Source organism: Epinephelus fuscoguttatus, linkage group LG3, assembly GCF_011397635.1.
Source record: "Epinephelus fuscoguttatus linkage group LG3, E.fuscoguttatus.final_Chr_v1".
Classification (NCBI taxonomy): Eukaryota; Metazoa; Chordata; class Actinopteri; order Perciformes; family Serranidae; genus Epinephelus; species Epinephelus fuscoguttatus.
The window spans coordinates 33,746,955-33,759,891 of record NC_064754.1 but is presented as its reverse complement, the minus strand read 5'-3'; the positions used below and the strand labels follow the sequence as shown (position 1 = coordinate 33,759,891).

Genomic DNA, 12,937 nt, shown 5'->3' with positions numbered 1-12,937 from the left:
GGGTCTAACGGTACCAAAAAAATCCCTTTGCAAGGCAGACTTTCTTTTGCCTTTTTTTCACGTGTGCCAGCTGCGAATGTTGATACAGGTGTTGTCATACACACCACTTGCGCAATCTGTGCTCCAGTAGGAACAAGAAAGGCGTTTGTGTGCATAAATTAATTAAATAAATTAATGAATTGAATCAATTTAAAAAGTACCGGTATTTTCCAAATGCAGTATAGTACCGTTTGGAATACTCTAGTACCGCGGTACTATTTTAGTACCGGTATACCGTGCAACACTAGTTGGCCCAGAAAGTAGCCTCAGAAATGTCATGAACATGGCAAGAGTTAGGAGAAAGGGACAGGGGGAGCGGAGAAGTAAGCAAAAAGAACAAGGGAAAGACCCGATGGAGGAGAAAGTTGGAAACAAGGTAAAAGAAAGAGAGAAACAATTTCATGACATGGCATAGTTATTGAAATGTCAAAGGAGTGCACAGAGAAGGGTGGCTGATGGGGAAAAAAAGCAGAGGGGGTGACACGGGAGGGGAAAGGGGTGGACAAGGGGATGGACAGCCAGAGATGGAAATCCTTTTGCCACTCAGAAAATTTGTTATAGAAGTGTTGGAAAGGGGAGGGAAAAAAGGAGGAGGAGAGGGAGGAATAACAGAGGAGGAAAATGACTTGGGAACACAGGCCATCAGTCATTGGGAAAGCAGGCCTGACACTACTGCATCAATAATTCAGATGACTACGGCTAATGAGCGAGATCCAAACAAATCACCCCTGAATTCACTGGGAGAACATTGAAACATTTCACTGCGCAAAATATGGCACCATTATAGCTGCAGTTTGGGCTGTATTGGCAACACACAAGGGAAAGGGGGTTGGATACAAAATTCATCTCTCTTGAACCCTTAAATCATTCACTTTTATTTTCATGAGGAAAAAGGGATGGTGGGAATCAACTAAGACTGCGCATTAGCATGCATGCACGCACAAAAGGGAAAGACCCATTTGGCAAAAGACAAAAACATAACAAGACATTTTTAAGAAGACTGTGATAAAGTAGGTGGCAAAGAAAACCCTGGAAAAGAAGCAATGAAAGGAGAATTTGTTGTCTTTGTGAGAGCACTGACAGTGGAAACGACTGGAGTGCAGGAGACAGAAAGACAAACCCAGATAGTGCTATTTGGTAGCACTAAGCCTAGATCAAACCCAGTATGGTGTCTGGCATTGGACAGATGACTGTAACTAACACGCACTAAGACACACACACAGGCACACACAGTAAACAACTTCCTTCCTCCTAACTCCACACACCGACAAAAGCACCTACACAGCATGGGACAATATTAAAACTACAATCCACGTTTCCCACACAGCACGATAACGGGAACTCATTTATACAGCAGGGTTGTTTTTAGTATCACACTAAAGTACATGGTTGGTGATCATGCAGTTAGTAAAAAGAACTGTTTTAGCAATAACTGTCACACTATGTTAGCTCCAGTCTGAGAGGATCAGTCTAAATACAAACATGACACAACCCTAAGCTTGTATGAGCTATTTGTGAATGTTACAACTCAAATGTTAGCCATAGTGTTACCTTAGTCACTCCTGATGAAAATTCATCCTATAAGCAGTACCCTTATGATGTCAATGAGCATTTGTACAAATAGGCCTCCCCAGGAACAAGAGAACAGAGACTAATTTGTGATGTCAACACCTAAAGCTAGATTTGGTGGTGTACAGTCGAAAGCATTTTACTGCTAACACCACCTCCAAAGTCTGCTGAATGCCGGGAGTGATTGTAACTCTTAACAAATTCACAAACATTAAAGGGACTACTGAAAGTACTACGTTCAATTCCTGCCAGGGACCTTTGTTGCATGGCATCCCCCCTTGCTCTTGTGCTACACTTCCAGGCAAATTATGACAAGGTAAACAGTACGAGTGTAACAATCCATCGATCTGGATCAATATATCGATTAAATGATCAATGATCCAGTATCATCAATGCAAAGTGAACACATAGAACCTTATCATCATCTCTGGGATAGGCTTTTATTTTGAAAGTCTGTGTCACTGTCAAACAGCAACAAGCAGATGGCATGCAGCCAAGAGAAAGACGATGACAGTAACGTTATTTACTCTGGAATAAATCAGCAGAGTAGAGTGTGGCTACCCGATCCGAGCCCGACGAGTCCCGACGGGTCCCGACGGGTCGGGCCAGGTTCGGTCAAGAATGTATAAATTGTATTCGGGCTCGGATCGGATTCGGTCAGCTTTCAGTGAAAATGTAATGTAAAAATAAATAAAATCCTATTGTCTGTCCTGTTTAATGCCTGGGAACTGTTATTTACGTGACAACACCTGAACACAACACACTAGGTATGCACCGAATATTCGGTAACCGAATATATTTGGCCGAATATTGCAAAAAAACACACATTCGGTATTCAGTGGAATAAGTTAAAAGCAAAGCCGAATAATAGCGGTGTGTTTTGATAACGCAATCAAACAGCGTGCCGTGATGCGCGGAGTAAAATGTTGGCAATGTGGTGATCCCTCCCTCACTGCACTCGCATTTGCGACTAAAAATAGTTTTGAGCAAGCAAAATAGGCTTAAATCATTCAGCACGCTGTGCAAGCAGCCTACAGATTTCAACCAGCAGCAGAAACGAAAGGCGAATCTCACCGATTGTGGGTTGAATGGGGGTCACAGACACAGACAGTAATGTATTCCTGTCAAATACGGTGGCCATCGGCTTACCAGCGACGGAGAAGTTGGCTCCAATAATATCGTCTTCTTGGCGTGTGGACTGCCCAGAAGTACCTGAACAGCCGAGCCAGCCTAACACAGGTATGTGATGTGTCAGAGGAGAAACGAGCCGTTCACGGCCCACAAACCTCACCGCACTTTAGGGACTGTTCTTTACTTATGAAAGGGACTGTTCTTTACTTATGAAAGGGAGGAGGGTGGCTAGTTGATTCTTATTTTATTTATTTATTTTATTTTGATACCCCCTATGTTAATCACTGATTGATGCTGTTTTTGAAGTATGAATGAGTCAATAAGTAATTTATTCCATTGAAATATCATTGATGTCGCATATTATAGAAAAGTGATTTATCTTTTCATAAATGACAAAAGGCACATCTGCCTCATTTTCGCTGTGGTATCGTGATACTACTCAAAACCGTGATATTTTCATTGGTATCGTACAGTGGGATCCAATTGTGGTACTGTGACAACACTAATCTGGAGGGGGTTCATCTGCAAAAACTAATGAAAAACTAAACAACGATATTCGGTACTTGGTATTCGGCCAAGCGTTTAATATTATTCGGCTTTGGCTTCGGCCACAAATTTTCATTTCGGTGCATCCCTACAACACACACACACACATTGGCTGTTTCTACTGTTCATCTCTGAAGCTCCAGAGACGATTCTGAGTGCTCTTGCAGTTAGAGGACTGTGTATGTAGCTGCGTGTGTGACTGGGTCAGCTGTCTGCGGCAGCGCCAGTAGTTCTGTAGCAGTTCGGTCAGTTTGTGGTCCTCTTGATGGGCCACAGCACAGAACTGGGCTGCGCACACTTCAACACCCTAGCCAAGCTCACAAACCTCCGCCGGGCTCCCACACACTCAGCTGCTCGAGTGAGAATGGCTATTATATTTTTAACTGCTGATGATACTGTGTAATGTGTGTGTTTGTTTAAACAATCTACTAACAGAATAGCACAAATCAATGCCTTTTTACGGTCATTTAAAGTTTAAAGTCAAGGTGTAACCAGGTTAAATAGCCTGTAACCATAACAACTGTGTGACACAAACTCAGTGCTTTAGTAATTAGCCTAAATAATGTCGGGCTCGGTTCAGTTTCAGACATAACAAAACAGAATGACTGTCGGGTTCAGACGGGTTCAGGTACTTTTCTCTCGGGCTCGGTCGGGTTCAGACAGAAATATACGGCCTGTGCCGCACTCTACAGCAGCGTGGAAATATTTTGGATTTCAGAGAAAATACAGGTCAACAGAGAGAGCACATGACGAATGTAAACAATGCTGTTATTAGATAGGACATGATGTAACTGCCTGGATGGACATCTCACTCTGCTAACTTCTCACTACAGCAACATTAGCTTCTCTGTTTCAACAATGTTCAGATGATAAAATGTGCATGCAGGCTGAAATTCAACCGAGTTTTTCTGTCGGGAGATGCAGTGACTTAAACCAACTGTGAGTAAGAAAAATAAAAACGTTACATGTAGTTAGTTAAGCTATAAGTAGAGGGGGAAAAAAAGTCTGCTAGCCACTAGGCTAATTCACGCAAGGTAAACATGCTTAAGCCAATAATGAGTGATTAGCAAAAATCAATTGTTTTGTCCATGAACCCTGACAGTTGTTACTGAGCTGAATGTGATACTTTTGTTAAATGATCTCGTTGTTAATCTGTGTTTTATTGCTGTTGGAAGAAGTTTTCCTTCAGGGCTTTAAGCCAGATAGTCCATGATCTGTTTTTACATGTTTGTGGAGTCAATTTAAAGTAAACTTTACTGCACTTATTATGTATGTGTTGTTTTTATCCTCTACTGCCAAAAGTAAAAAGGAAAGGTGTGGCAGTGTCTTCTGTAACAGATCAAAGTTATAACAGACCCCTGAATCCTATTGGATCAAAATCGTATCGTGGCAGACTTTGTAATATCAGAAAATATTGCACCGTTGTCCAAAGAATCAATAACACTGTATCATGATGCAACTGGTAATTAACACCCCTAGTAAACAGAACTAACTAGCTTATACATACACAATATTATATACACTGCACATTGGTTTTAATGGTACCACATTTGGTAAAGTCACAAGAGTCATTTGCAACAACGGAGCTACATCATACTCAGAATGCAGGGTGTAAATATGCAAACCGCACACCCCTGGCACCACCCACCTGAGCATGGATAACATTTCATTTTTATCCAAATACCAGTTTTGTTGCACAGCAAGCCACTGTTTTAATTGATCAAAATACAATGTTTGTTTACAATAACTTCTAGGTAGAAAACCCCTGTGTCATGTACATAAAATGAAACGCCGCTGAGTAGACGCTGCCTCAATTAAGTTTTAAATTATTTTTTTTCCCCCTAACAATAATAACCACCTAAAAACATCAAAGACCTAAGCAAAGTAACACAGTAAAATAAGCACAACAAACATAGACAAGTCTGACGGTTTCACATAACTCTGCAATTCAAAACAATTGCCAGTTGTATACTCCAAAGTGTTAGTGTGACGTTAGAGTGTTTTGTTTTATTGACCAATACTTGTTGAGGACAGCAGCACTCGAAACTCCCAACTTTGTCCCATAGTCAGATATTTTCAGTTTCTCCTACATCAACAAATTTGTTAACTTCATAAGTTTTGGGAAATTGTAATTACGAGTGCTGTATTTATTTATTTCCTTTTTCCCTTCCTTTTTCTCCTTTGGAAACAGATTCATTTAATACAACAAATATATTTCAATATTTCAAAGACTTTTGCATTACTGGCAAAAATCAGTGGGGAAAACCATTTTCTTCTCACACAACACATACCTTTACCTTTAAATCCATGAGCAAAGACCACATAAACCGTAATCTACGGTTTATTTTCCGATGAGCAGGTAAAAAAAAAAAAAAAAAAAAGTCAATAGAGCTTACACAGTATTTAGCTTCATAAGCCCCAGTCTAAACTCAGCAAGTGGCTTGGGTTATGCCCTGAAGGGCCTACCCGGCAGTTTATTGCGCTGCTGTGTGCAGAGGTAGCAGGCTCTTATTATTCCTATCCACTTATTAGACTGGTCCCTGGGTGTGGTAGCAAGCCCACTACTTTAGAATCTCTATCTCTCTGTAGATATATAACTCTCTAGATATATAATTCTCCTTGCCTCAGACCTGCTGCCCTGGACTTTTTTCCCTTTCTTTACCTCCCCTGACTCCATAGGCCTAGGTATAGGAAGTGCTTACATTGGTTCTTTCTTTGTGCTGTAGTCAGCCTAAAGACAGAAACACGACACGAGCTAGATATAATATCTAGCAGAGCTGGGGTGATGAACGAGGGAGTATTGAAGGGATATAAATATTCTTTCTCTCTCCATGACTATTTCTTCCACTCCCTGAGGGGCATATAGGAGGATTTAAAAAAGCAGGGGTCCACCACTGCTGCCCTAACTTAGTTTTTTCATATTTTTTTTAATTTCTTTCATCAATTTCTTCTCCATGTCTGTCACAGTCTTTTTCAACTCAACTTTTCCCTATCTATCCCCCCACCTGTTACTCTGTCCTGTTTAGGAAAATAAGGTTAATATAAGTGTCCTGTGCGTTCTTAAACATTAAACTTTCTAGCACATATGGAAAAGTTTTAAAAACCTACCACTATTAGTGCTCTGGGGTCTGGTTCTGACAGTAATACCATTTTCCTATACACCGATACACCACATCTTTGCTGTACTGTCCTGATGTGAAATTTCACTGCAAACTTATGCAGCAAGATTACCAAGCTGGCCCACTCTGCCCTCAATGCAGAGCTAAAGTCTGCCTGTGCCCATCCTCGACTGAACCTTGCTGTCAGTCAAATGACTCGCCAAAGATGTGATTTAATGCAGACGAGAAAAAGAGATCCAAGTCAGATTTATGCTGAATGCAAGGGGTTGAGGAGAGTCTAAAATGTAAAGATTTCACCATTGATAGAATCACAGCAACACCAAACACGTACTGTCGGCAGCCATCACCTACAGTATTGTAAAAATTAAGCTTGATGTATTTCCTGGGTAGTACGTGTGGCTGTTGTTTCGAGTTTTCTTTCCCACATTTCTGCTCTTAACAGATAGAAACATAAGTTCCTCTGAACAACCCCCCTCTGACTACACTTTCAAAGTTTTGTTTTTTTTTTTTAAGATATTTTTTGGGGCTTTCTAGCCTTTAATGGATAGGAGAGACAAGCATGAAGGGGGTAGAGAGAGAGGGAGTGACATGCAGCAAAGGGCCACAGGCTGGAGTCGAACCCGGGCCGCAACAGCCTCGTACATGGGGCGCCTGCTCTACCACTAAGCCACCAACGCCCCTACACCTTCAAAGTTGCAATGAAGTCCATTCCTTCTTTGTGCTGTTAATGCCAAGATACAAACTCTTTTTTTTTGTACTGCTCCTTCTTGTAAAAGACTTATAGCGGTACTTTATACCGTTGTAAGATTTCATTACATTTCATTACTGTTTTAGTCCCATTTGATTTTGGTGTATGACAAAGAAACTGTGAATCAACATTATGGATTCATTTTAAGAAGATTTAATAATATCTATTCTAACCCTTAGTTACTGGAAGGCTTTTACTTTACATGAAGCCCATGCAGGCAATGATAAATTAGCCTCAAGTGCTAAATCCTTGCATGAATTAAGTTTTAGGCTAAATTTTGCTACAAAAGAAGCGTACACAATGGGAGTAGATGAGGCTCCTCTGTTGACAGGTGACACTACAAAAGAAGTCAAGAGAAATAAATGCCAGAAAACAGCAATTTCTCCATTACATTCAAACTGAATCCAAAACCTGGGATCGATATTTTAATATCAAAAGTTTCCTCTGCTCTCTCTCTGTCTCTCTATCAGCCCTTCCCTTTCTCACCCTCTCTCTGCACTGCAAAGGCAGACTAAAAATGCATTTAGTGCACCAGTGAAATAAAGACATTATCTAGTCTGCCATGTAGCTGTCACTCTAACCACAATAAATACGTAAGAGAACCAAGGAGCGGAAACAAGATAAGGATAAACAAACAATGCTTTGAATACTGAAGATTAAGATTTAAATGTTGATGTGACAAACACACATTTAGATGTTTGAGGACAGCCTTAATTAACATTTATCCCTGCCCAGCCTCACAAGTTTCGAGCCAAAGCTTGTGGTGGCCACGGCAAGACGAAGGACAGTGAGGGAGAGCAGAAGTTGGTGAGATGAATACAAAAAGCTGCTTCACCATTTTGTCCATTTTCAGCTAAATAAGATCTTCCACCGCCTCCTCCACCTCCTCTGCCATGGCCCCAGGCAGGCAACTGGGAAAGAACATTTCTCACATTATAACCCCTCAATATCTCTCCTGTGGCTCATTGAAAGTATGTCTGTCTATGTGTGTGTGTGTGTGTGTGTGTGTGTGTGTGTGTGTGTGTGTGTGCACTAGGGAAGCATGTGTGGCTAGCTCATGTCTCCTGGTCCGAGTCACACTCCGATCTTTCAGACAGGACGGACCAAAGTTAAATGTTGGTGAATAAAATACTGAAGTCAATGGTTTAAAGATAATGGCAATGTCAGTGGCAAGAGAAGCAAACTAATAATAGCCGGATACATTTTCGACTAGGTAAGTGATTGAGAAATGCTCTCTCTGTCGCTCATTAGATAATGCAGAGGTGTCCTTGAGCCGGTCAATGCCTAACAGCAGACTGTGGCTATAATGGGCAGCTCCCTGGTGTAATTTTGTGAATGTGAATCAAGGCACTGCTGAAAATAAGCACTGATGTCAGCAGACTGTCCCTAGGTAAAGATTGTTAAAAATAGGAGATATTCATTAATAACTGTAAAATTGAGGATTTAAACTCCTAATCGCATGCGCAGGAGATGTTATGATTTGGTTTAATTCATTCAAATACTACTGTAGGCCTTTTCCCTCAAAGCTTTAACAGACATGTATTTAAAGCAGGACGCTGGTCAAATTAATGAGAGACTGGGAACTTCTCCAATGTCAAAACATGTCTAATGATTGCGAAGTAATGGCGCAAATAGACCAAGTTGATCTATTTGTTGTAAATATAATGGCCATTATTTGCATCCGTTTCCCTCAGCTTGTTATGTTTTAGCTTATAAGACTAATAACTACATATATATATACATCTTATACATTCATAAATAAAGTGATTTAAATGACTTGTGGCTTTATATAGTCATTTAAACAATCTCTATAGCTCACACAATGGTGAGAAAATGAATGTGGCTAAAGTTGTTTTTGTATTAGTCATCTCACTTGAATGTTAACTTAACAAGAAGTGAGAAATGCGCGCACATTTTTGCACAGCTCCACTCCAATGGTTGTGACACATTCATTATACATACACCTTGCAAGACATCGACATTAGCGACAGAAGAAAAAAAAAACAGAAGAGAAAAGTGTTTACAGCGAAGTGAAGGGCAAATATGTCAGTCTCAATTATTCATTCAATCTCTCTCTCATTCAAATGCTTTTTCACTGGTTAATCTGTCCATTTATTCATCAGTTTATTCTTCCTCTCAGTCAGCTCTTTCTTCATCCATTTGCAGACATGTTAAATTCTTTATTCATTCATTCAAATATTTGTTCACTTGTCGTGAATTTGTCCATGCATTCCATCATTTATTAATTCCGTAGTTTGTCCACTCAATCAATTTTCTATTCATATGCTAAGTCAGCAGCGAGAAAGGTGCAGGTGTGATGGTGCAACAGGAAAATTGCAACAGCACAGAGACTTGATTGGAAGTCCTTGGTTGTGTAAAACATTCTTAGCAAAGGCTGCCCACTAAACGTCGATGACTTGAGGCCCCAATTTAGACCTCATGTTGACAACTAAAGCATTCCACTTTTTCTCCCATTGAAACAGTGTAAACATACATTATCATGATAACAGCATGGCAGGCTACAAAAATGTACAAATGTATTATTGTCTCAAAATGATGAGAGAGAAGGGTGTTGGAAAAGGAGGGCAGAGGAGCATGACGTGTGCCTTGTTTCTTAATTCTACTCTGGACAGCAAGCAAGTTCAGCTTTACTACACATGAACAAGACCAGACACTGGCACAGCTTCCTGTACTGCCATCTAATGCAATTGCCACATTGGCTAAAGCCACAAACTCAAGCCCTGCTGTGTGCGAGGATGCCAACACAGAGGGCACAAAATAACGCAGGGTCTTCCGGCAATAAGTTTAACAAGGCTCAATTTTTGCTGCAACACGATGTGACGCCCTCCAGCAAGGTGCTGCGCTGGACAATCAAACTTTGTCACGTGAACACTGTGTTTCTACCATTCTATCTTCCTTGCCATTGCTGTGATAACTTTCCAGAGTATAATCCTGTCTGTGTGTATTACAAACCGCCATGCAATGTTTTAGAGTCTGATAAGCCTATAAATCCATCCATTTGCTACTCCAACTGGACTTCCTGGAGTATTTCATTATCTCACCAGCACCAAAACAACTTGCCCCCGCCAGCGTAGCCCCCTGCATTGCTTTATGGCAGGGCTGTTTTCTGGACTGAATCCCTAATAACAGTGCTGGCATGTGGGAGAGGTGCCCCACAGTGTGGTAGGACTTTATTACCAAACTATAATGAGGACGCAAACTTTTTATTTTTACTTTTGACTGTGTACAAGTCACAAATGATGCTCATGTCAAATGCCAGCAAAGGCACAAAATGTGAGACACAGAAAAAGCCTGTGACTTGACATGTGAGCTGTTTAGTGTGAGACAGCTGCTCTGCAGGTGCTTGACTGTGGTGTAATTGGACAAAGGCCAAAAGTAATATAGTTTGACAAACTAATTTCACAGTCTATGTGAGATGGAAAACAATGGAAAAGCTTTTGTCAAACTACTATTTCCAAGGGCAAAAATTAACAGTCAAATTAATAATGTCTGTCATAACACTAGGTAATAGAAGTGCATCAGCAATAATGTTTGGTATCTTTAATCAAAAACAATATCAATAGATAACAAAAATATCAACTGATAGTAAAAGGCAGAAAGGACCAGCACATAACTACTAAATAAAGGCAATGTTTCATGTCGCCCTTATTACCATATTAAAAATATAGTGGCTTTGAATGAAATTACTGTAAAGGGTGCATGAACAGGTAAATAAATCTGAGTAATAATCACAAAGAACCCTGTTCAACCATCATAAGATAATCACTGCACTTCCACTGTTAAAAACAACCTGTATTAAAACAGCTTGAAGCCAGTCTATCCCCAATATAATACACGTGTGTGCCATCACTGCTGTAATATTAGCGAGCATATTACTAGGATAACCAACAACATATTTTCGAAGTCACTCCAGTCGATTCAACACAAAGCAGGTGCACTAACACAGGATGTTAGCAGACCGCTGTTTCCGCCCTGTGACAGATGTCAGATCATGCAAATAGGACACAGCTTCACTTCCCCTTCAGGTGAAAGACAACCACACTCACTTTACATAAATAACCACAGGACTGTCTCTTTCACGAATCCAGCAGTAGTTACAGGATGTTAAGGTGCAATACAACAGCATATACCATCTAGCATGCAGCTATCTATTGTGGTTATTGTGGGATTACTGACAGCATCGTCTAACGGCTCTATTAAGCTCCGGAGAGGTAAAAAAGATAGCACTTCCTCCACTTCGGAATTTCAAAATAAAATGCCTAACCATGCGTGTACACTTGTCATATTATGCAGGGAGCTAACAAAGCTTTATCACATTGAAAAGTGTCCACCATAAAAACAAGACTATCTGTAGGCAATGTGTCTTTCATTAACAGAATACGAGTGGTTTTTATTGTGCCCCAAAGAGCGGATAACAAACGTCGCCTCGACAACACTTCCTGTCTGTCCTGACTACGCTCACTAGCTTAACGCACAGCAGCAGGTTCAGTTTACACACTCGGTCCTTTAAACAACACAACAATATTCGCTGAATATATCATTTAAGCGGTTACAGCGTTACCTCCTTCTTCTTTTGTCCTCCCCCGGGCGGTAGACATAGCAGCAAGAGGAAGAAAACAGACAGGACCGGCAGGTGAATGGAGGATTTAGCCCAAACAGACGCCATGTCGGAAGGATGCTCTGCCTGCGAGACACGTCTCCCACTAGTGATTGGATGCTGAGTCGACCAATCAACGGACAGAGGTTTGAAGTGCGGAAGCTTCTGGGTTTTGTAGTTTTTTTTGTAAATCTGAGAGAAATCTATTATACACTGCTTTATATTCACATGTAGAAGTTATACTTATCATTTCGACTTCCGGGAAGGCATCTACTAGGGAAAGGCCAATATAAGTATAGCCTGGTCCTCACCAATAGGCATTTTAATTGTAATACACTGCATATAGCTTTAACATGGCAACCTGACCTAAAAAGTGTACTCTAACTCTCATATATGCACTAGCTAAGGGATGGATAAAGGATCTACGAAAAAGCCCCTTTGTCACTGATGAATAATTAAACAGATTTTAATGTAGGCTACAAATAAATGTACAAAGAACAATAAAATTAGGTATCCCCTCCGCAGTTGCAACATGAAAGTTTCTTGTTTTCTGGTTGGACTTTAGAGCAAAATAAATGTTACTGTGTACAGTAGACAGGTTAAAGGCTGCTTTAAAGATGCATTAGTAGTTTGTTAAACCTGGTAGGCTTCATGGCTTTCCACATCAGCTGTCAGACAAAAACATTATATGAATATGTTCATCCAAAGTTATTATATAAATTTTCAGTACTATTTTAATCTACATGCTGTCATTTTTAAGTTTATTTCTTCCTTTATTTTATTTTTTTTAACTGGGAATGTGTTTCACTCTCAGAAAACACTGAGTGAATAAGATGGCTGAGTGAAAATTTCCCCCTGATTAAGTTACTGGTCTGCAGCTTGGCCTGCTATTTGTCAAAAGTGTGAACAAATATGATGTCTGAACCAAGGACTGCAGAATTTGTCTCTCTGTTTCTCCCTCTCATATGTTCTGGGAGCGGTGAGATAGTCACACACACTTCATAGAGTTAATTGAGGGGGACAAATGATTTATGTGAAATCACTGGGGGTGACATGTCTCTCTGTCTCGCCATGAAATTACACCTCAGCACTTTGTGACTAATGTAATGCAGTACATTAGCCTCGCAATAAACATTACTATTACCTGTGTAAAACTTCTCATTGGCG

General features: G+C 40.4%; 1 protein-coding gene across 1 annotated transcript in view; it reads right to left on the bottom strand.

The window, feature by feature from the left end:
• Positions 1-11,863, bottom strand: part of tusc3 (tumor suppressor candidate 3) — a 101,529-nt gene extending 89,666 nt beyond the window's left edge. The window contains exon 1 of the mRNA XM_049572413.1: positions 11,735-11,863. Coding sequence (XP_049428370.1) covers positions 11,735-11,839 — 105 coding nt within the window. The 5' untranslated portion in view covers positions 11,840-11,863. The remainder of the gene's footprint in view (positions 1-11,734) is intronic.
• Between the last annotated feature and the right edge of the window lie 1,074 nt (positions 11,864-12,937).